General features: G+C 30.0%; 1 protein-coding gene across 3 annotated transcripts in view; it reads left to right on the top strand.

Moving 5' to 3' along the window:
- The window catches only part of LOC103580767 (transcription factor collier), a 158,258-nt gene extending 142,660 nt beyond the window's left edge, over positions 1 to 15,598 (top strand). Inside the window, exons 7-14 of one of the 3 annotated variants that reach the window (XM_053741775.1) lie at positions 1,942 to 2,023; positions 4,858 to 4,990; positions 7,387 to 7,428; positions 12,700 to 12,854; positions 12,930 to 13,056; positions 13,150 to 13,476; positions 13,599 to 13,907; positions 14,643 to 15,598. In XM_053741775.1, the coding sequence (XP_053597750.1) occupies positions 1,942 to 2,023; positions 4,858 to 4,990; positions 7,387 to 7,428; positions 12,700 to 12,854; positions 12,930 to 13,056; positions 13,150 to 13,476; positions 13,599 to 13,907; positions 14,643 to 14,791 (1,324 nt within the window). In that variant the 3' untranslated portion in view covers positions 14,792 to 15,598. Of the gene's footprint in view, positions 1 to 1,941; positions 2,024 to 4,857; positions 4,991 to 7,386; positions 7,429 to 12,699; positions 12,855 to 12,929; positions 13,057 to 13,149; positions 13,477 to 13,584; positions 13,908 to 14,642 lie in introns of those variants that run through there. The other 2 variants (XM_053741776.1, XM_053741777.1) reach the window with 2 other exon arrangements.
- The last annotated feature ends 7,083 nt before the right edge of the window (positions 15,599 to 22,681 follow it).

The raw sequence follows: 22,681 nt of genomic DNA, 5'->3' as shown, positions 1-22,681 counted from the left end.
ATCCAAATCTACAAATTATTAATTACCTGTATTTGCTGAGCGTCTTAACCTTCGGGCGTCTCGTCCGGTTTTGTGTCTCGGCCTGGGTTCTCTCTTCACTTATCATTGTGCACCCACTCGACCGAATTCGGCAACTTCCGGAAACTTAGACACCCCTACTTATCACTAAGTGGGACTGACAGACAAGCCCCTACGATTTCCGCTCGGGACGACAGTCGCACTCTACCCCGGATAACCCTGGGGCAGTAATAGATTATATCGACCGTGCGCATGATAGAAAATCATGGCAACTGAGCGCGGAAAATTCAAAATTCCCTGTTACAACACAGATGACTGGTAGATAGTGAATAGTCACGTTTTTCACCATTTCAAATTGAAGGAAGTAGGAAGTGATTTTGACAACGAGGGGGAATTAGCCCATGAGACGTTAGGCAAGTATTGCCAACAAACTAGTGTCGACAGCTTTTCTTCACTCAGATACAACATTTTCAACATCTAATAGTAAGAAAATATGCCATTCTTTGGTGAAAAAGGACACGACCTCTTATGTGCTGGAATTATTTTTAATACCCATAGGTACTCTCAGCGAAAACAACTAGGAATATCAGTCAGGTCCATGTAGTGAATTGTATATTAGGATTAAATCCAGTTCAAGTGGTAAGTTCCGTCTGATATGTTCATCGGGCCTTTCTGTTAATTCGTTTCCTGATTAATAAACAATATAGATACATATTTTTTTCTCTCACGATATCCTCCGTATGAATCAACCAATTAAGACTTTTACGACAGTTGGCACGTTGTATTAAGTTCTAAAGGTCGATACCAAATACACAGGAAATTTGACAGCTGATAAGCTCTTTCGACTGCCGCTAGTATAATTTCAAACAGTTAATTACTTAAAAAGTTGCAGAGAAAGTTGCAGAAAGTTACACTCACGGACATCGTAAAAATAGTTAGAATAGTTTCCTGAGATCATAAAATGTCGACATCTGATGAAAACTTGATTGTTGACCATCGGGGTTAAAACAATCTCACGGGATTTTTCGAAAGCCGTCAATTTTCATAATGAGAAGTAAAAAAAAATGTGTAGGGTTGATAAGATCCACCAAGGACTACTGAATGTTACTAAATTATAGTTTGGTCAGAAGTTATATTTATTCCAAGATTATACTCTATCTGTTGATTCATACGTTCAACCTATTGAGGGCGATAAATATACAGAACTTATCACTCAGCTGATGTTAGTGAATTTTTAGATGAATCTTTATTCAAAAATATTTTTTTCACATATCTTTCCAACATAAGTAAAGATTTTCGACGCATGATGATTTGGTGCACAATCGAGTGCAAATGAAATATATTGTGATGGTATTCATAATAAAAGTTTACCTGTACGTAATTATTTTACATAGGGTCCATTTTAATTCGAACTGTGGATATTACTCCATTCAATCTTAGCTATAAATCGTTAAGCTATTTAAAGATTCCATAGGTGATTTCAATAAATTAAACTTGAGATGTATGCTCTGAATCAAATTCTAAGATTTTAAATGAAAACATGAAGTTTAAGGAAGAAAAAGACCAAAGTAACAGGACTTTACGAAACGCTTGTAATAGTGTTTGTATAAAAACATGCAACGGTTGTTCAGTCCTAAAGGTCGAGTAAGTATAAGCGCGTGGCGGCAGGTTTTAATCTAGAGAAATGCTGAATAATACAGACAGGTAGAGTGGCGATGGAGGGTAGTGGTGGCACCGGGGGCTCCAATTGGCTTATGCAGTATTCAACGCAAGCTTTCCAGCCGCTAGTACCTCTCGTCTTCTCTAATTAAGTTTTGCTTCGTGCTGAAGAGCGTTAAACACATTGTCAACCATTTAACCTTTTCAACAACACTGCTAAAACTAACCACGTACAATGATTGTTTTTTTTTTCTTTGTTTTCAGGTTCTTTCTCAAATTCTTCCTCAAGTGTAACCAAAATTGTCTTAAAAATGCTGGCAATCCGAGAGATATGCGACGATTTCAGGTGAGTTATTGTAGTTTGATTATTGATTTGGAAATTTATTCGAGTAGATCTTTCATGTCTCAGATTTGGATGCATTCTATTAATTTTAACTACCTTAAACCCTACAGTTTGACTTTAATGAAATGTGTAGTAATGTCACAAATTATAGATAAGGGAAATCAATATTATGGTTGACATACTGAAAACATATTAAAATCATGTTATTATATAATCTACGACTGGATATTGATTACATTTACTTTAACAGTAATTACATCTTTATAGTTTATAAAGAAAAGAAAATTTTAGTATCATCTATATTTCTATAGTTAATTTGATAAAGTTCATATCATCGTTGTGAGAGTTGATTAGACTTAGATTAGTATTTAAATAAATAGATCACAGCGTTTTGTCAGCAATTACCGTATTCTTCATTAATACTAGAAAAATAGTAACATCGACATCCGCGCAATGTAAAAACTGCATCAGAAGTTGCACTTAACATAGGAATTCTCATACCATTACTAGACTTACTTTGTTTTTATTTTTTTTCTTATAGGTATGCAGATTTGAGTTTTAAAATTTTAGTAATTAATGATATATATGGTAATTACCACAACGAAATTAGTTAATCATCTACTTTTATATTACATCTGTTAAATACTATTGAACATAGAATCATTCTAATAATAAAATAAAAATATTTCCATTAAAATATCTTCAGCTGTTTAAAGAATTAAAAAATATCGACGCAAAAAAAATAAGATTTTTGTAGTTTTAATTCATAAGTTTCAATCAATAATTTTAATGTTAATATGAGCATTTGAAGTGTATATTTTTAGATTTAAAAATCGGTTCTTATCTAACGTGAACTCTTTATTCTCTATTACTACTTCGTAATAAACTTATAGTTCCGATTTAAGAAAGTTTCAAAATCTTAATTTTGTAACGAGTATATTTGAGCTTATCGGGTTTTTTGAAATTTTTCTGTTAACGATATCTCGAGAACAAATAATTTAATTTCAATAGTTGAGGTAGGATTTGACGTAGCTCATAGAGTTTTAGAGCTGATTAGATTTTGGAATAAAACTATGGAGTAAGTTAAAGTTATTTGAAAAATACACTATTTCAAAAATTTTATTTTTCCAATTACCCAGATTGTACTCTACTAAATGATCTTTATTTTTCAAAGGTTGTAGGAATTATTAAGCCGCTTCGAATGCTATCTCAATTATCTAAATCAGTTAATTCGTCCAAAAATGATAGGATATTTACATACATACGTACACACTTACATAAACTCGGACATAATCTCGACATTGGTCAGAATAGCTTCCTGGGACCTCAAACCATTAAGATCTGTTGAAAACTTGATTTTCGAAAATTGGAGCGAAACCAAGAATTTCCTTTTTTTTTTTAAAAAAAACTTTCAATTTTCTTAACGGGAAGTTGAAAAAAAATTTTGCGCTGTATTTTAAAATTCGTTTAATTAAAATTCTACGCAATATTCTGACTAGTCACAAAAAAATTATATTTTTGAATAGTAATCATTGTATTTTCATGAAAGACTATGCTTTAATATTTTTTATTATGTAAAAAGGCTATTATCCGTATAAAATTGATCATTTTTATTTAATTTTTGTCATTTACGTTCCACATCAGGAAAAGCTTTCAAAGTTACACAACAAAAAAAAAAATTTTAATATCACAGTATTTTACGTCTCCATAATTATGTAATAAATCGTACGAATTATATTGGGATGTTAGTACTTAATTTAAAATTTAGTGTGGATTTTTTTTTTTTAGCATAACAATTTATTGCCATCAACGATAGATAAATTTCAAAGTAGAGAACAGTTTGAGTGTTGAGTTTTTTTTTATATATTGGTAAAGGTATCGTAGTGGTAGTGAACTTGGAAACTTGTGTTATTCACAAGCTGGCAATTAGTTCAAGGCGCAATATCACCGCTACCCTTTGCCTCTTTCTCTCTCACTCTCTCTATGTTTGTCTCTTTTTTAATCCTTTGTTTGTACTTAATCTTTTGCAAAATGATTTTGTGCAGTTTTCATTTAATCTGTAAGCACAACAACTGATAAATGAGTTAAAATTACTAAATATTAATCGTTGTTAAAAAATTGATTATAAGTATGCTCAAATACTGAATACACAAGTAAAAGGAAAATAAAAAAAGAGGATAACAAAAATTGTGTGTCAACTTTTTTCATGTAGCACGTACTTTTAAATATACACAGCTATAAAAACTGCGAGCGGAATTAAAATATTTACCTCGTACTTTCGAATCTCTTCCGGAATTGCTTATTGCCGAAAGTTGCAAATTAAAATTTTATTTTCCCCTTCTCTAAAAGTTCCTTATATTAAAGTTTAGTTGGTTTATTCGTTTATATAATAAAAGCAAAAATTATTTTTTAATTAATGTTTTTCAAATGATGATAATAATAGTAATAGAGAAAGTGCGACTAAATGAGATGCTGTGGATATTTCTTTTTATTTTATTTCAATAATGTTTTTATTATTTAGTAATAAGATAATTTTTGAATTGAAATAGTGATATCAAGAAAGTAAATTGAAACTATCAATTTTCGGATTAATAAATTAAAAATCGAATAACATTTATACTTTTACTATTTTAATTTAAAAAAAAATCAGTTTAGCTTAGAACAATTAATAAAATTCGAACAATTCATCAACGGTTTGTTCAATGATAATAGAACACGTTGTTCGCTTTTAAGCTTGTAGAACTATCTAATTATCTCAGATGTTTATTTCAAATTATTTTCTGCATGCAATTTCTTCCTTATTAACAATGAACGATGTTATATATTTTTATTAATAGGTTATTATTTCAACACAAGTTGGAGTGGATGGTCCACTACTTGCTGTTTCGGATAATATGTTTGTCCACAATAACAGTAAACATGGACGTAGAGCTAAACGTTTGGACCCGAGTGATCATGGAGAGTATAATAGTAAGTGTAAATAACATAATTAGTGCAATATTGGTCAGAATAACTTCATGTGTACTTAAATTTAAATTACTTCTTTTTGAAACGCTAAACGATTAAAAAACCTTTTTTTTTTGTTTTTGGTTATCACCTTATCTGAAATACATGCCGACAAATACTTTATTTTATGACACATTAATATATGTACAAATTATAATATAATATATATTTTTTAAGTATGCCCAGTTCAATTTGTGTCGTAGTTCAAATTGATAACAATGTAAAGTAATAAAATAAGCACGAAAATGTATGTTTATATCTATATAAAAAAAAGTAAGAGACCCAATACTCGATCAGGGAACTATAGTAGTACCCGATCACTTATGAATTTGTATTTCTATATTTAGTAAAATTTACTAAATATAGATATATAAATATATGGAGTGATCAGGTACTAGGTCTTTTACCTTATTAGGGTGGCTGAAGAAAATTTTATTTTTTTTTTGCTCTTATTCTTGAAAAAGTATATGCATGCTAAAACAGTAAGTTCCTACCAAGATTGAGCTCAAAAACTTAAGTATTAGAAGGTGCTCATAAATTAAAAAAATTTTGAATGTATCTACAAAAGCAAGTGTTTTTAAAAAATTTTTTCTTCTTGCTATTGCGTATTTTACTACACGGAAAGCAAATGAGATGCTGATAACTTTACTCCAAAACATAAGTTTTTAGAGGACATGGCAGAATTTCAAAGTTTTATAAATTCTTGATATTTTTGACCAATTTTTAAAAAATCTTCCTTCGAGGTAAAATATATATTATTTATACAAGCTTCGGAATATCTTGTTGGAATCCGACTAGAAAGTACTGTGGCATCGCACAGAGTATACATGTGGACCTCATTGGGTTCCATTAAGGCATGCCCAATAGGGAAATCCATATGAGGACCCAATGAAAACCCAACTGGGGAATCCTAATCAAGAAGAAATTGAATTATTTTGTTTTATCCTATTGGGGTTTGATGGGAAAACCCACCGTGAAAATAAAAAACAATAGTCTTTCTTTCCCATCGGGTTCTGTGTGGGATTAAAATGAGAAAACACAACGTGAAAATAACAAAATTATCATCATTTTTCTACATTAAGTTCTGTCCGGAATTAAAGTGGGAAAACTCAACGTGAAAATGAAAAATAATAGTCATTTTTTTCCATTGGGTCCTATGTGGGACCTAAATGGGAAAACCCAACGTGAAAATAGAAAAAAACTATTGTCATTTTCCCCCATTGGGGTTTGTGTAGAACCTAAGTGGGATAACCAAACTTAAAAAAAAAATTATATAGTTAGTTTTCTCCCATTGGGTTTCGTGTGGGATCATAAAGGGAAAACCCAATTTGGAAAAAAAATTATTGTGTTCACCCTATTTACGAGTTTACATGGAAATTGATTGCAAAGAAAATCTGGGTAGAATAATTCATAATTTCAGTGAAATTAAAAGTTGTATAATAAATTTCGTATGCAAGTATACGTTTACTTGATTGCAAGTGTAGCTGTTTTAATTTTTTCTATAGATTTCGAATATCATAAAAAAAAAGTATCAACGTATTTGAGTCCCCGAAAACTTAGTATTTTCTCAAGTACCCTGTTTTGCATTCCGATATTTACAAAGAGTACGTCGATCATTGGATTTTTTATATCTTTATCATTTATTCTTTGGTGTCATAATAAATATACTATTTACACTTACGCGATCATATACGTGGGTCAGCGCAGTGGATAACATCAAAGACTTTGAATCGGGAAGATACAGGTTCGAGCCTAGGAGTGACCGGAATTTTTTCATCTTTCGAAATCATGTACAATTCCTCTCAGTAATGTTCTTAATACATTAAATCACATTTTGGATCAAATTGAAATTTCTTTATTTTTTTATCGCAATTTAATATTTTTTCCAATAGGGACGCCCAGTGGGATCTCTTGGGGATTTCCCTATTGGGGCATAGCTGGGACTTCCTAATAGATCTTTGCATTATATCTCTATGTGCGGTCCCTATAGGGCAGCCCCATAAGGACAATAGGTCTCACATATAAATTTCTAGTCAAGAAGTAACATTTGCAGTAGTAAAAGACTAATTAAAAATAAAAAGAAACACTCAATATTTTTAATCTGTTAAACATTTTCAATTTCTTACACAACTTATTAAACTCGATGTTTTGTGCTCAAACTTGGTAAAATTATTTTTTTTATTTACCGTGACAAATTTTCGAAGGGTGAGAGCGAAAATCAAGTAATCAACAATTGTATTTTTAGCCAACTTAGTATATATAGATCCATAAATGTACATAATTTATACGTGAGCCATATCTCGTCAGTTTATTAACATCAACTAAGTTTATAATGACAATTCATTTCGGTATGTTTGCAGAATTGATATATTGCACCGCAGACTGTATGATGCATTACAAAGGTGATTATACAATCTGATAATCAAGTTTAAGCGATTATAAAACGAATTAAATAATAATTACAATTGAGATAATAAGAGTAATTTTATGTGTGACCATGCATTTTAAAGATAATTTATTTTAGAGTTACTAAGTACCTAGAACCTTTTGTTTTCGAAAACAATATACGCATGGCTATTTTCGCCTACTCATTCTTGTTTGGTTCCATCAGTAAACAGCAAAATATTTTTTTCCTCAGCAGGACATTCGAGAAATAGTGAATCGAGGCATGGGCTATCCACAAACTAGTCTCTGGTTATGTTTTTGCAGGATACCTCGTATTCATAATCACTTTTGCCTACGGTTTTACCGCGAATTCCTACTCGTTCTCCTATTACATTTCACAACATAAGGCATATTCTGGAAATTACTCATCCCATTAGAATTATCTTTTTCTCGATTTATTGCATACAATATTTTGTGCAATCCACTTTACGAACTTTTATTTTATAAAAGGTACTAGTTAATTAATGAAATAGGACCGAAATTCACCTCCGTTGGACATGCACGCATTGCAGAGTATTCCTACCCCTGCCCTAGATGACATTTAGCCGAAAAAAATAATCAATTAGCGACGGAAGTGGACGTTAACTGGTATAATCAAAAGTCTTCATTGCGCGTGGTATCTAACCACATCCACCACGAGCCCATACCTCTTTTGGGCCATACTCTACTATCATCTCAGGAAATAGACTCTGGTCGAAGTGGGCTTGAAAAGTCCCCCGTGGTACTAATTCCTTGCATTGGTAATTAGGTTGCTTCGAGATAAATGGTGAGATGCAACTTCTCCTCAATACCCTAAGAAGGATTTCCTCCATTAGTAATCAGACAAGTTGCGAACAAGCTCTTATCCGCTTGATCAATCCTGATGATTTTAGGTGCTCTGATTATTCAAGCCTAATCAAAGTTTAGAGCATCTTGGGGTTATAGAAGGTACTATGAAGAAAGTTATGTTTACTCCTGTTTTTAAGATTACTGCGCTTATAAAGCTAATCTTATACGGATTTGTTGTGTAGTCATATCACTGAGTAATAGATATCTTACTATAATATATCTACTTTCCACGTCAAAACTAACTGTATTGTTTTTATTTTAGTGAAATAAGAGTATGCATCCTAGAGTAATATTTTCATAGTAGTGCCTTTTGCCGTTTATAATACGAGATTATAGTTTAGAAGTCACATATAATCTACTTTCGAGCCACCATTCAATGTTCCAAATTTGAACTTTCAAAGCAAGGATTTTATAAAAAAAAAAATGGGGATTGGTTAACCCTGCAGGTTAGTCCCATAATTTCCCGCTGTTTTTGAGCTCCTTGACCTCGAAACGATTGTTCTAGTTCTTAAAGTTCGAGAACAGTTATGCCGGGATTTAAACTACAGAAATTCCAGAAGACCATAACAATTTAGTAACAAGCGTTTTTCAAATTATTGTTCATGATTATGCTTGATGAAACAACTGGATTCGGATAAAGGGGAGGAGAGAGACATTATGTGAGTCAGCGTAAGGACCTGATAAGGTAATCCTGATAAGGACCTCATCAGTCATAAGCGTTACAGCCATACCAATGTCTCGTCAGAATATCCCGATTTGGACCTTATTTGAAGTAAGGTTAACCTGATAAGTACCTTGTCAGATCATGAAAAATTCTAGTCAAGTTGTTCATAATACAAGCATGCGTCAAAGAATTAATTCTTTACAAATTTGGTTCAATTATCCCCTTTTTAACAACTTAAGGAAACTAAATGAAAATTATAACCGTTATCACGTTACCATTTCGCTCTTTATAATGCTCATTCCTTTTGGAAGTCTTCTGATATAGATATTTCTCGTTATTTACTTAAAAAAGTTCAAAAGAGAATCAAGCAAAAGTAATACTTTGATTCGTTTATGAAACATAAAAATGAAAAAAGTTTAACTAATGCTGAATACACTGCAAACGCATGTTTTATCTATAATGGGGTGTTTTAAATTTCAGGCATAGTATGATATTTTTTTTTACATTAGCTTCTTATATTTATAAAAGACCGCCATTATTGACATTTTTTTTGCAAACCAACTCCAAAAGGGTTTGCAGCGTGATCATAGATAAATATATTCCTGCTTTGGTAACTATAAGACCTACAGGCTTGTATTTCCGGACAAAGGTTTCTTACCCTTACGAGACTCTGTCATTATTCCAGCATTTTTCCAAAAATCGACTCCGAAAGATGTTTCATTAAAATTTTTCAACAACAATGCTAATGTCACATAATTTTACCAGGCGAAGCCACGGGTAGTATGGCTAGTATATACATTAGAGTGTCTCAAAAAAAAAAAAACAAATCTTTTTTTTTTTAATGTCTCATAGGTTCAAAATTTACTTTATATAGAGTATAAAAGATATCCTCACTAAATTTAAGCCAGATATCTTTGAAATTGAGCTATAACAAAGGGAGGTTCCCTTTTCCATTTAAAATACACGTGAAAATTTTTCATTTTAGTTTTTCGTTATAAAGACTATGAAAAATTTTTCTTTTTCAAATTTTACCCAGTTTAATTTCGAAATTAAATTCTCTACAAAAAAGTATTGAAGCATTATTTACGTCAAACGAACTGGGAAAAAGTTACGGGACTTCAAAAATCAACAAAAATTTAGTTTCCTCAGTTTTTAATTTTTTTCATTTTTATTCTATCAAAAAAATTGTTTTTTCAAATTTTGACAAGCACGTTTTTAAAGGAAATTCAATTCCCTACAAAAAGTATCAGATATAATATAAATTTCAAATGAATGAGAAAAAAGTTATAGGGCTTTAAACATCAACGAAAAGTGAAGCTTGCCTTTCGTTGACATTCAAGTTTGAAAAATTAATATTTTTTAAACTTCACTTTTCGTTGACATTTAAAGCCCTGTAACTTTTTTCTCATTCATTTGACGCATATATGATGTCAAATATTTTTTTTAGGGAAATGAATTTCCTACAGGAACTTGCTTGTCTAAATTTGAAAAACAATTTTTTGATAGAACAAAAATTAAAAATAATAATAAAAAAATTTAACACTAAGAAAACTAAATTTTTGTTGATTTTTAAAGCCCCATAACTTTTTTCCAGTTCATTGACGTACATAATGCAGCAGCACTTTTTTGTAGAGAAATTTTTTTTCTACGAAATTATACTAGGTGGTATTAAAAAAAAATGTTTTTTTATAGTCATAATAATGAAAAACTGAAATGAAAAATTTTCGTGTATATTTTAAATGAGAAAAGGGACCCCCCTTTGTGATGCTCAATTTTAAAGATATCTGGCTGAAATTTGGCGAAGATTTTTTTTATAATATAAACTAACTTTTGAGCCCGTGAGACGTTAAGAGAAAAAGGTTTGTTTTTTTTGGGACACCTTAAGATACATATAGATATATAAACATTCAAATACATAAATATAAAGCAGTAGTAGGCTAAAATATAAAAAGTCGTAGCGCAATTCAGCAAAGTTTGGTGTAGGCTACGCATACAAACGGCTTATATCGTTCATCCCCTTCTGTATAATACTCTTACATTTTCTCTTAGTGTGCGCTCCTAAGACAAGATGTAAATCAATGAAAAACGTTGTTGGTGCTGGGGTGACGCTGGTGGCGATGGCAAGAATAGTAAAAATCCTGACGTTATAGAAGAATTTGAATGATCCACCATTCTTATTTTCTTGTAAGGTTCTCAAGACTTTTTTTTTTACCTAAAAAAATTTTTAACTTACTTTTATTACCTCTTTGCATCAACGTTACTTTCTAATTTTTTTTTCTATCTGCTATATCAGCATCGAAAGAAAGGGAGTAAGGAAGAGAACATAAAATAGTTGAACGTCTTCTCAACCTCTTTCTGGGTTTCCGCGCGTTGGTTCGTGAATGCTAATAGGGAGGTATCTTCAAGTCATCCTGTGTTCTACTCTCTTATAGTCACGAACGGGCTTGGAAGTCAGAATAGCAGGCTTGCTATATTGTTACTGGACTTCCATCTACTAATTCCACTCTTGCCACAACCGTCATCACAATCATTGTATACATGTATACTACACGCAGAGAATTTAATTGTGAAAATTATTCAATAATTTTAGGTAATGATGGAGCAACTTGATATTCTTGAGGATTATACTATTTGTTTCAGAAATTTTTCATAGAATTTCATTAAAATATTCCCTAAAAGAAAACTCTTTTAGAATGCCTATTTACAATCAAAAATAACTAAAAAAAAAAGTAGGTGTTATGGAAAATTTTTCAATTTTATGTGGAAAATTTCAGCTTTTTTGATACTTCGTATCACACAGCATGGAAATTTTCTCAGAAATTTTTGAAATTTCAGTTTGTTCGGAAAGGTTCGGCTTTTTGTGCATCCTAGTACTGATAAGTTGCAATGAATTTCGTGATATATCACAGCGTAAGTGTGATTCTCTATGCATAGCAGAAAATTTGACGGTGTTTTTTACTTAAAAAATTTAAGTTAGCTTGTCGAGTATATGTTAATAAAATTTTGTTAAAAATTACTGAAACAAATAGTATGACTCTCCAGAATATGTTGTCCAACCGTTGACTCAGATTTTTGGGTCATTCTTACGATAAAATTCTTTGCGTGTATGATGCTATAAATTTTCACATATGGCAGAGGTACCGCTTTTAGCTACTTTATGGCCTGTCTTGGACACGAAAAATTAAAATAAAATAATTTGTAAAGGACGCAATCGCAGAATCAATTATTAAAATGTGCACAACGATAGTTTTATGACACTGTTACAATAAAAATTTTATTTAATACTTTTTCATTAATTAAAATAAACTATTAAATGTCCAAAAATGGATCAGTTGACTGAAATGGTATTTTTATCTTATGACATTATGAAAATTCTTAAATGACCTTATGCCTAAAATCATAGCCGTACTTAGATAAAATGTTTTATTAAGGAATTATATAAAAAGAACACTTGCAACGAAACAGATTAGAATTTACGAAATTATCAATGGACAATATTATCATTGATTGAAAGAGGACGATAGTTCACTTTCAATTTTAAAAAGGTTTTAGGCAGACTATTAAATTTTCTCGCCGGGGTATACAATGTCATTCTAGGTATTGAAAATGAATCTGTATACATCGAGAATTACACTGTTAAATTTCAAGTTCCTTACATAATATCATGACAAAATTTTGATCAAGAATTAATATTTACATATGTTAATAGTTTCTTATATTGTTTGTTGCATATAAGGTTTATATCCAGCATTACCGTTGCAAACTCCTTGTATAAAAGCAATATCACCTAGTGAAGGTTGGACTTCAGGCGGATCAACAGTGATTATTATTGGCGAACATTTCTTCGATGGATTACAAGTAGTTTTTGGATCTATGTTAGTTTGGAGTGAGGTAAAAGAAAAGATGATTGATCTGTTCATAACCATCTCTAGATGTAAATTTATATACAATTTTTTTTTAATTTAGCTAATTACGGATCATGCTATTAAAGTTCAAACGCCACCACGACAAACGCCTGGTGTAGTCGAAGTGACGTTGTCGTATAAAAGCAAACAATTTTGTAAGGGTTCACCAGGAAGATTTAATTATGTTTGTAAGTAAATGCAGTTATATTGCATGTCCATGAAACAAATAAATGAAAAAAATATATATTTGAAATAATCTTATTATTATTGATGATATATAGCTCTGAATGAACCAACAATCGCTTACGGCTTTGATAGACTACAAAAATTAATTCCACGCCATCCGGGTGATCCAGAAAAATTACCGAAAGAAATCATTCTTAAAAGAGCTGCTGATTTAGCAGAAGCTCTTTATAGTATGCCAAGAACAACATCAGCAGGTAATTCAGCAATCACTGGTGGAGCGCCAAGAAGCCCAGGCTCAAATCATGTACCTGTACCTACATCCAGCTCTGCCAATACATCTTTTAATTCTTATACAGGTCAATTGGCAGTTACTGTACAACAACAAGAGAATGGCAGTAGCAGTACAGCAAAATGGACTGATGGTATGTTAATACACTTTTTTTTTGTATTATTTTTTTCTAAATGTTTACACCACATTCTCGGATAAAGAGCCATGGGATACTCATGTGAATTCATCTCTGACCGGGCAGGTTTCTATTTTTAGACGGAAATACTGTGAGCACGGGAGCTAGTGGTGGTGAAAGAGGAGGTGGGGGAGCAAGTAGTAATACCAGTAGTAGCAGCAGCAGTAGTAGCAGTAGCGGCAGCGTAGGAGGTAGTATTGACACATATCGACAAAGTAGTAGTGCAAGTCCAAGAGGAGTAATAAGCAATAGCAGTGGAGGCAGTGGAGCGGGTGGTGGTAGCAGCTATTGTGGAAGTACGGCAAGTACACCCCAAAGTTATACGACTGGTGGAAATTATTCAGCTGTGGTTAATCCTTATACCATCAGTCCAACTTTTTACACTTCTCGTAAGTATACTTATTACTTGTTCAATATAAAATTATGGAGTTTATTGATACATTCAAAACTGAAAATAACATAAAGTTTCAATACATTTGTGCATAATAAGATTTTCTCTACCGGAAAATTCATTAGGATAAATTCAACGGTGGTCATATCATGCACAACTGAAAATGAATAGTCAAACATTCATTTTTTACAACTATTCATAATTTTATTTCATCTTAATGAATGTTTAATAATTGTTCTCGTTTTCATTGGATTAAAATTAAACTTCCTTTTATAATACTAGTATTTTTGAATTATATATTTACAAATTAGATACTTTCACCTTTTGTCAGATGAAAATTTCATTCTTACACGATTAGGTTCAACAGAGGTAGATGATTTACTAGGAAATAAGTATCAATTCAAATGAAATCAATTCACAATCACAGATTAAGGTTCTTAAATATGATTACGGATTTTTAAAATTAAATAGATTTAAAAGTGCAATATTGCAAACGCAGATAGTCAATCGACAAATTTATCTTTGAAATTTTTGAAGCATTCGAAATAATTGTGATATTTTAGTCTACATTCTCTAAAGTGAACCGGTCTTTATTTTTGTTATAAATAAATTATAATTAGTTATGGATATTTTCCGATTAATCGTCTTTTCTTATTTACTTTTTTTTTCTGCTGTTGCATCTTTGTACCAATATCATGTTTTTTTTTTTTTCTGTAATCTTTTATTATTGTAGCACACGAACAATATGGCATTTTCTATTCACCTGGAGATGTGGGAGGAGGGAGTGCATTTGCCCCCGTTGTCCGACAACCGACAACCACCGCTTCAGTTGCATCACCGCATTGGTCCACACAACATCATCTTGCCGCAGCTGCTCAGTAAAGTGTTACGCGTGTGTTAATGACTACATACTCTATGAACATCATCACCATCATCGTAATCATCATTTTCATTATTACCAAAAATGAAACAACTACTTAAACGAATGTCTGCAAAGTTTATACGAAAATGACATAAAATAATAATATTTACTTCAAAAACGTAAAAATTTAGACAATGGGTTTTACATATCAATATAAAATTATATAAGTTATCACTATTTTAGAAAAAATGAACTACTTTAAGATGAAATATTGTAAGTTACAAATTAACAAATTACATTGTATGTAGTGATGCTGGTAATGGTAATGGTGATTATGTCATAACCAAAAATGACGATTTAAGATAAGATTTATCTCGCTACTGCTATTGTTGTTAATCTTATTAAATAAGAATTTTAAAAACTCAAATTGGTGAACTGCAAAAAATAATTATTGATCTATTTATATTCGATCTATCTTTTACTTTTTCTTATAGTTATGCATTTATCCTCTGATAGCAATGTTGCAGTTTAGAAAAAAATGAAAAAACTAACCCTGAAAGCAAAATAGGTTATTTCAATGATTTCAAAAAGTATTTTTAAAATCAAAAATTTTGCTGACCATGTATATTCATGATTATAATCCACATATTAAGGCATCTATAATATTTCATGGTAATTCAAAGACGAAAAACTATCTACGTAAATCTATGTAATTCTATCGAGTTTTACGTAGACTTGAACTAATGCGTTCGAAAATCAAAATTGAAATTTATAAATCAAACTTATCAGGATTTCATTTGCAAATTTCAGGATGCTTTTGCATGGAAATGAAGATTTATGCACATATATATATATATATATATATATATATATATATATATATATATATATATATATATATATATATATATATATATACTTAAACTACTAGATAAAGTCAATTTTTTTTTGGTCTAAAATTCCGTTGAATGTAGCATATATAAAATTGGGTTTCAAGTTAGGCCCTCCAACTCGATTACAGAACGCGAGTTTGCTTAAACGCAATTTCCCATTTAAATAATGTGGGAAATATTTTTTCAACTTTGAAATTTTATAACTCATAAACGGATCAATAATTTAGAACGATCATAACATATTTTTGTAGAGGATCGATCGCTCTACAGAAAAAGTTTCTTATAATTCTTTGATAAATCTAACCTGTAATTTTTCAACTGTGAGATAAAAAAATTATTAATGAACATTAACGAGTTACAAAATATCAAAGTTAGAAAAAAATTTTCCCATGTTTTTTGAATAGGAAATCTTATTTAAGCAAGCGCGCGTTTTGTCATTGAGCTGGAGGGCTTATCTTGGTATCCAATTTTTCCTTATATTACATGCAACGTAATTTTCGTACGGGATCGAAAAAAAAAATATTGATTATAATAGTCTTTTTGTTGGTAGCACTCAAATTATTTAGTACTACTTCTTGAAACTGACGCTTCGCATTTCTTTGCGGTCTGTTTTGTTTCACTGTTTCTCAAATATGAAAATAGAATATCAATAATTCTATTCTTAATTGAATGAGATCTTATAATATGCAATGTCAATCGAATTTAGTTTTATAAATGTTATTTAAGTTCACGCAACTTAATTTATTATTATTCACTAAAATATTTAAGTGTCTTTATATTAAACGCAGAACTTCTGTTATTCGAAAATTTTCTACAACTCATAACCTATTTTTAAGAACTATTTGAAGTTAAATTAATCTTTAGGGTATTTATGTTAATTTCCAAAGAAATTATTTTTGCAGTCTATTTATTGAAAAGAAAAAAAAAAGAAACAAACATATCGCCTCTTAATCATGAATAAAGGACCTTATACAGTTCTTAGGTGAAAAAAACCACAAAAACAAAATTAATTGTGAATTTCATCAAAAATGATTAAATCAATTGATCAAATACCAATAATTAACTTAAATTAAATTATTGTAAATTGTAAAGTATCTGTAAATATTGTTGTAGTGTAATTAAGGATCTTAAAAGTAAATATACTCGAAAATTAATTCGGAAAGAAAAATAAATCTGAAGAAATATCACTCTTAGATTAAATTATGTAATTATTTTTATCATCACTCTAACTATAATTAGAAAATTAGATAAAAATCCTTTGTACATATAATTTTTTAGTTAGACCAATAGCTCCGTTAATAAAATATAACATTGCGAAGAAAGTAATAGCCTATTAATGAAATAATTACAATATATAAATGAATGTAAACATATATATATATATACATATACATATAAAATGATATTATAACATCACAGCAAGTCCAAAGTGAATGCCACACAATCTTTAGATAACAAAATGTATACGATAAAATGAATACATGTATACAAAAAAAATAAATAATAATAGCTATAATAATAATGATAAAAATAGTAATACTAATAAAAATTCTTGATTACTTAGAAAAAACAGGACCTAAATAATGATCGATTGTAAAAATTTACATTGTATTGCAAGTGTGATTGTCGTTAAAAAATAATTACGAATTTACCATTCACGCCATAAATATGTTCAATATTCTCTCTAGAAGAGTACATTGTCTCGATTCATAAATATAGTTTTACTACGATAATTAACATAAGTGTTTTTTTGTTCTCAAAAAAATTTGTAAATAATATACTCATGATTCAATCAAAAAAAAAAAAAAAAAAAAAAAATCATTTGTCATTTAATTTGTGCACAACAATAGATAAGTCGTATATCTCATAGAATATGAAAATTATAATTAGTAAATTGTATCAGAATCGATTGTTCATTAAAATTTCAATTGTTTATTTCATCAAGTATCGCATATCTTTGTTCCAACCATCTTATTCTACTTCTCAATCACTTATCAAAGTGAAGGTATTTTTTATAATAAAATAGAATCAAAGGGTAGCATATTGTCATTAATTAAAAGTCAGAATATTATGTCATGATTTAAATAAATAATATAGCAAAAATGTTTTTACACAAAAAACCGTATATTAATTTTAATAGTATTGTAAAAAAAAATTAAAGATCAGCAACCCTAATTAATTTTTTTTTTAATTTCCTCATAGAATAAAGAAATTTTATCAAAAGAAAGTTATTGCTTTTGCTCGAATTTCCAAAATCGAGTTTCTATTAGGTGACGACATTTTGAAGTCTTAGGAGTCTATTTTGACTGTTTTCGGACGGATGTCTGCCCAGGCTCGTGTCAGCGCGCCTTGGTGTGTGTGTGTGTGTATGTATGTGTGTGTGTGTGTGAGGGGGGGGGGGTTAACTCATTTCTATCACACAAGATCTTCGGATCAAATGGACCAATTTGAACATACTTTGCGGCAATCGAAAAGACTCATCAAGCTTTAAAGTTGAGTAGATTATGAAATCGAATTTAGAAGTAGTTTCTAAGTTATCGAAGTACAAAAATTATGGAAATTTCTTTTTTCGGGTTACGTAACTCGTAAACCGCTCAGCCGATTTGCCTCATAGTTCAATCAGATTAAACTTTCAACAAGCCCTTGCAATCCTCTACAAGCACATGAAAAGTGTTCGATTTGTTCCAAAGGTATCGATCAACAAAAACTATTTTTTTTGTCCAAGAAAGGAATACCCGTTTTAGATTGAGCTTATAGGATTAAACGTTTTCATGAATTTCTTTTAGGGACCGCGACTGGATTGATCAATAAACCACTATTACTAAGAATTTTCAATTCGATCCTCGTATATTTTCATTTACTACGACGAAAAGCACAGATATTAAAATCTATTGGTTTTTGAAGTAATTGGTTTTGTGTGTGATAAGCTGGTCACATTTAAAACTCATTAGAAATAACGTTATCAATGTTGTTAGTTAATTCTAACCAATTCTCTTTTATTTTTCAATATCAGTATACATCAGTATTTTGTCTTGTATACAATAAATCAATTTTTTTTTAGCCATAAGAAAAACAATTGAGTTGAAGTTTTTCATGGCATAGTTGTCATAGATTTCGTGTTTAGAAATCAGCAGTTGTTCTATAAAAAAATGGATACATCTTGAAAGAAATATTGGAAACACTTTATCAAAATATTATTGCAAGTATTTGAGCTTTTAATTTAATAATATTATTGTTCAATCAATATTTGTTTTTTCGGTTTGTAAATCGTAATTTCTTATTTTGACTATCCCGTAGTTTTTCAATTGATAGTCATTTTTTGGCGATTTTGTCACTGGCAGTTTTTTCTACTAATGGTTTTATTGCGGCAACTTTATCTAAAGTCCTCAAAAATACTGATCTAAAACTGTAAGCTTTCTCCACGTATACAATACTATAGCATTGTGATATACAAAAGTTTTAGTGGAATGAAGAAACGCAAAATTCAAAAAGGGTTGCATTTGCATTAAGTGATCTGTAGAAAGATACATAATCGTCATTCCACTCGCCAATACAGTTAGTTCACATGGTGTCTTGTTACTTTGACCTATAGAAGACTCTCCTTTTATCTTTCTCTCTCTCTTTCTCTCTCTTTATATATATATATATATATATATATATATATATATATATATATATATATATATATATATATATATATATATATATATATATATATATCCTATTAAGAATACAGCTAGTTGTTATATATGAGGCTGTTTACGTTATTAGGTTTAGATTGGATGACACGTGATATGCGGTAGGGCAGTCACGTGCTTACGTCTACCCTTCACCAAACGTTGTAACAATACGTCGTGTCACCCTAAGTAATGATATAAAATATAAAACAAAATGTAGATGTGTGAATATGTTTAATTTGCGTCATTTAATACTTCTATGCCATAATTTGAAATTTATTCGTACATGTGAAAAAAATAGAGAGTTCGGAAAACCTTTCAATAGCATAAGGCTAATAAATTAAATATCTATTTACTAGCAATTGTGAAACAGTTACGTTTTTAGAACAGAATGAATAAATTACTGTTAAGTTTCAGAAATTTATAACTGTCGAATAAATACTTTTTAAATCTTTTTATACTACGTGTCCAGGCTGGGCATCATTCAAGTATCAATATATCCATTGTGTGCGTTAGTTTTCGACAATTAAAGTTTTTAATTTATTTTTGCGGTAGAATCTTAACCGATTGATATAAATTTACTGATCCGAACTCATCTCTCAATAAGTATATAAAGATTAGGAGTTCAAAAAATTTTGGGTAGCCAGTGTCAGTATCCGGGATTGATAAATTATTACACAGCTGGTAGCAATACCCAATATTTGGTTTGTTATTTTTAATAGCCAGTATCAGCACCAAAAATGTTAAGGGTTGTGTAATATTGGGATGCCTAATAGTACCCTGAAGTAAGTTTGAGTTAAATTTGAATCAATCGTGGATTTTATTGATGGAGTGTAAAAAGAAACAGGCTCTTAAATCGGATTTAGCAGAGTACCAGCCTTTGATAAGTCTCTGGACTCACCAACTGTCTTTAAACACTGTCTGAATATATGTATATAATATACATGTTACATCGTTGCATGTCAGGTTTCTTATGAGAGCGTCCAGGCAGTCTAATTATCATCGTCAAGGATACTTTGTTATCTCCACAGATAGATTAGTTGAATGTTCTTAAAAATTATTATCATCAATATTTTTATTCAAATAGTTTAGAATTAATAAATGCAAAATTATTAATAGATAATTTATTTTTATTCAATTAATAAATATTACGAGAACGTAACATTACACAAATGTTTGTAGGGAATCAATTACATTGCGTTACTATTTTGTATTCAATGTAGATTACATAAATTTTTTTTTCTTGAAATTTTTTTATGATTATTAGTAGATACTTACTAATTAGTGTATCATCGTACTTTGTTAACTTTTTATTCAAAATCACAGTGCATGCTTCAGTTTTCGGAGATTTTTAACTTCCCGTTGAAAATAAGAAAATTTTCCGAATACAAAGTTAGAAAACTAGTCTGACCAAATTTAAGATAATGTCTGAGAGTATGTATATTAGGGTGAGCTAAAAAAAACAGCCTATCGAATTTATGCCTTAAGAACGGTTTTCAGATAATTTTGTCCCAGCTTTTCTCTGAAATAAAAGCTCTAAACGCAAAATAAAGACACAGACCCGATGCTTTACTCTATGAACTAGCGAAGTGCACTTGAATTTTTTGATAACTTCCATTTGTTTACGAGAAAAGCTTGGACAAAGTTCCTATTTAATGTACAAGTGCAACAGAGATAGTACCGTTTATCCAGATGAGTGCGAATAGAGAAACAAATGAAAACGCGTCTTAAAAAGCACATATATACCGAGAATAAAATTTTCCCATTGGGCAAAATTTTTAGCTCAAACTTAATAGGTGTCGATAGCCATTTGAAATTTCCCATTTAAATAAAATGCAAAAAAATGTTTTCTGATTAAAGATATAACTTTTGAACCGTGTGAGATAAAAATTTGGCTCTAGAATATTTTTGTGATGCATTAAATTTCCTAAAAAAAAGTCTTGGGAGTCGAACTTTTAAACTTGAGATTTCGTATACTAACAGGCCATCAAAGTATAGAGTAAACAGGATCATACAAATTTAAGGCTTTATTATTAAAAATATCAATAGTACGAGAAAATTCTTCAATTAAAATTTAATGAAATTATCAATAAATTTGTCTACAAGTAGTGTAATTAAATTATCAGCAACATCCACATAGTAACAAATAATATTTTATTATTGATTAAAATTAAAAAATATGTAGGCCAAAAACTGGAATACAACGCAAATAAAGAAGTTGGATCTTCATTTATTTTATGAGCCTAGCATGTAAATTGCATTTTTTACTTGCTTCATCAAATTTTAGTCTAAGAATTTTCTGGTAGTATTGATATTTTTAATACACTGTAAAAAATCATCAGGGTAAGTCTAAGCGGTATAGGTGTTAAAATCAGCGGTGTTAAATTTCAACACCGAAAGCGGTGTAAAAATAACACGACCGCCAGTGTAAATATTCTGTACCGGTGTAAGAAAAAATTACCCGGTGTTAAAATAACGCTGCAGCCGGTGTAGATATTCTTACCGGTATTAAAATATTTTACTTTTTGAAAATTTTTATTTACTCGATCACTACAATTAATCACTGTTTTTATTAGTTAATTAAATTATTTGTGATTGAAATGGTGAAAGTAAAATTGTGTAATTTGTGAATAAATTACGTGTAACATAAATAAATACATAGCGAAGTTGAAATTCCCTCCTGATAATATTCATTAAATTTTTTTATTCTTTTATATTTAATAATATTTTTTTCTAATTTCTATACGTGGACTTTTTACACATAATAACATATATAATTAGTATTTAAGAATAATATAATAATATATATGACTATATCTAATAATTCAATCAATTTAATACTTTGTTTTCTTATTTTATAATTGTGAATAAATGATATTTTTTATTAATTTTCAATGAGAACTGACATTGTTTCGAGAAAAACGCGTTTAAAGTTTTTACTCGCAAGCATAGAGTGCGGAAGCGAGTGCACGATTTCACTAATTTCTTTATGTCAGAATTAGAATTTGAATAAGAATTTATTGGGGGGTGACTTTTACAAGTATAAAGATCAAGAAAACGCAAAACCAAAAATCGATTTTTGGAGCTTTGTAAGGTGGTCAAGTATCTTAAGAATGGATCAATCGATCTCGATTATTATTGTAACATTTGAGACGACTTATCCAAACTTAAATTCTGTAAAAAATTCAGTTTTGTCAATATAGTACGTTTCAAGTTATTCCAAAAATACAATTTTCGAAAAACGTTTTTTTTCAGATAAACTAATAAACGTTATGGATTGATTGCGAAACATTATCAGCAGCAAAACTAAAAACCGCTTTAGATGTTTCATCAGTTTAAC

This window comes from Microplitis demolitor, chromosome 9 (genome assembly GCF_026212275.2).
Source record: "Microplitis demolitor isolate Queensland-Clemson2020A chromosome 9, iyMicDemo2.1a, whole genome shotgun sequence".
Lineage (NCBI taxonomy): Eukaryota > Metazoa > Arthropoda > Insecta > Hymenoptera > Braconidae > Microplitis > Microplitis demolitor.
The sequence above is the reverse complement of the archived record's forward strand: the minus strand, read 5'-3'. Positions and strand labels throughout refer to the sequence as shown.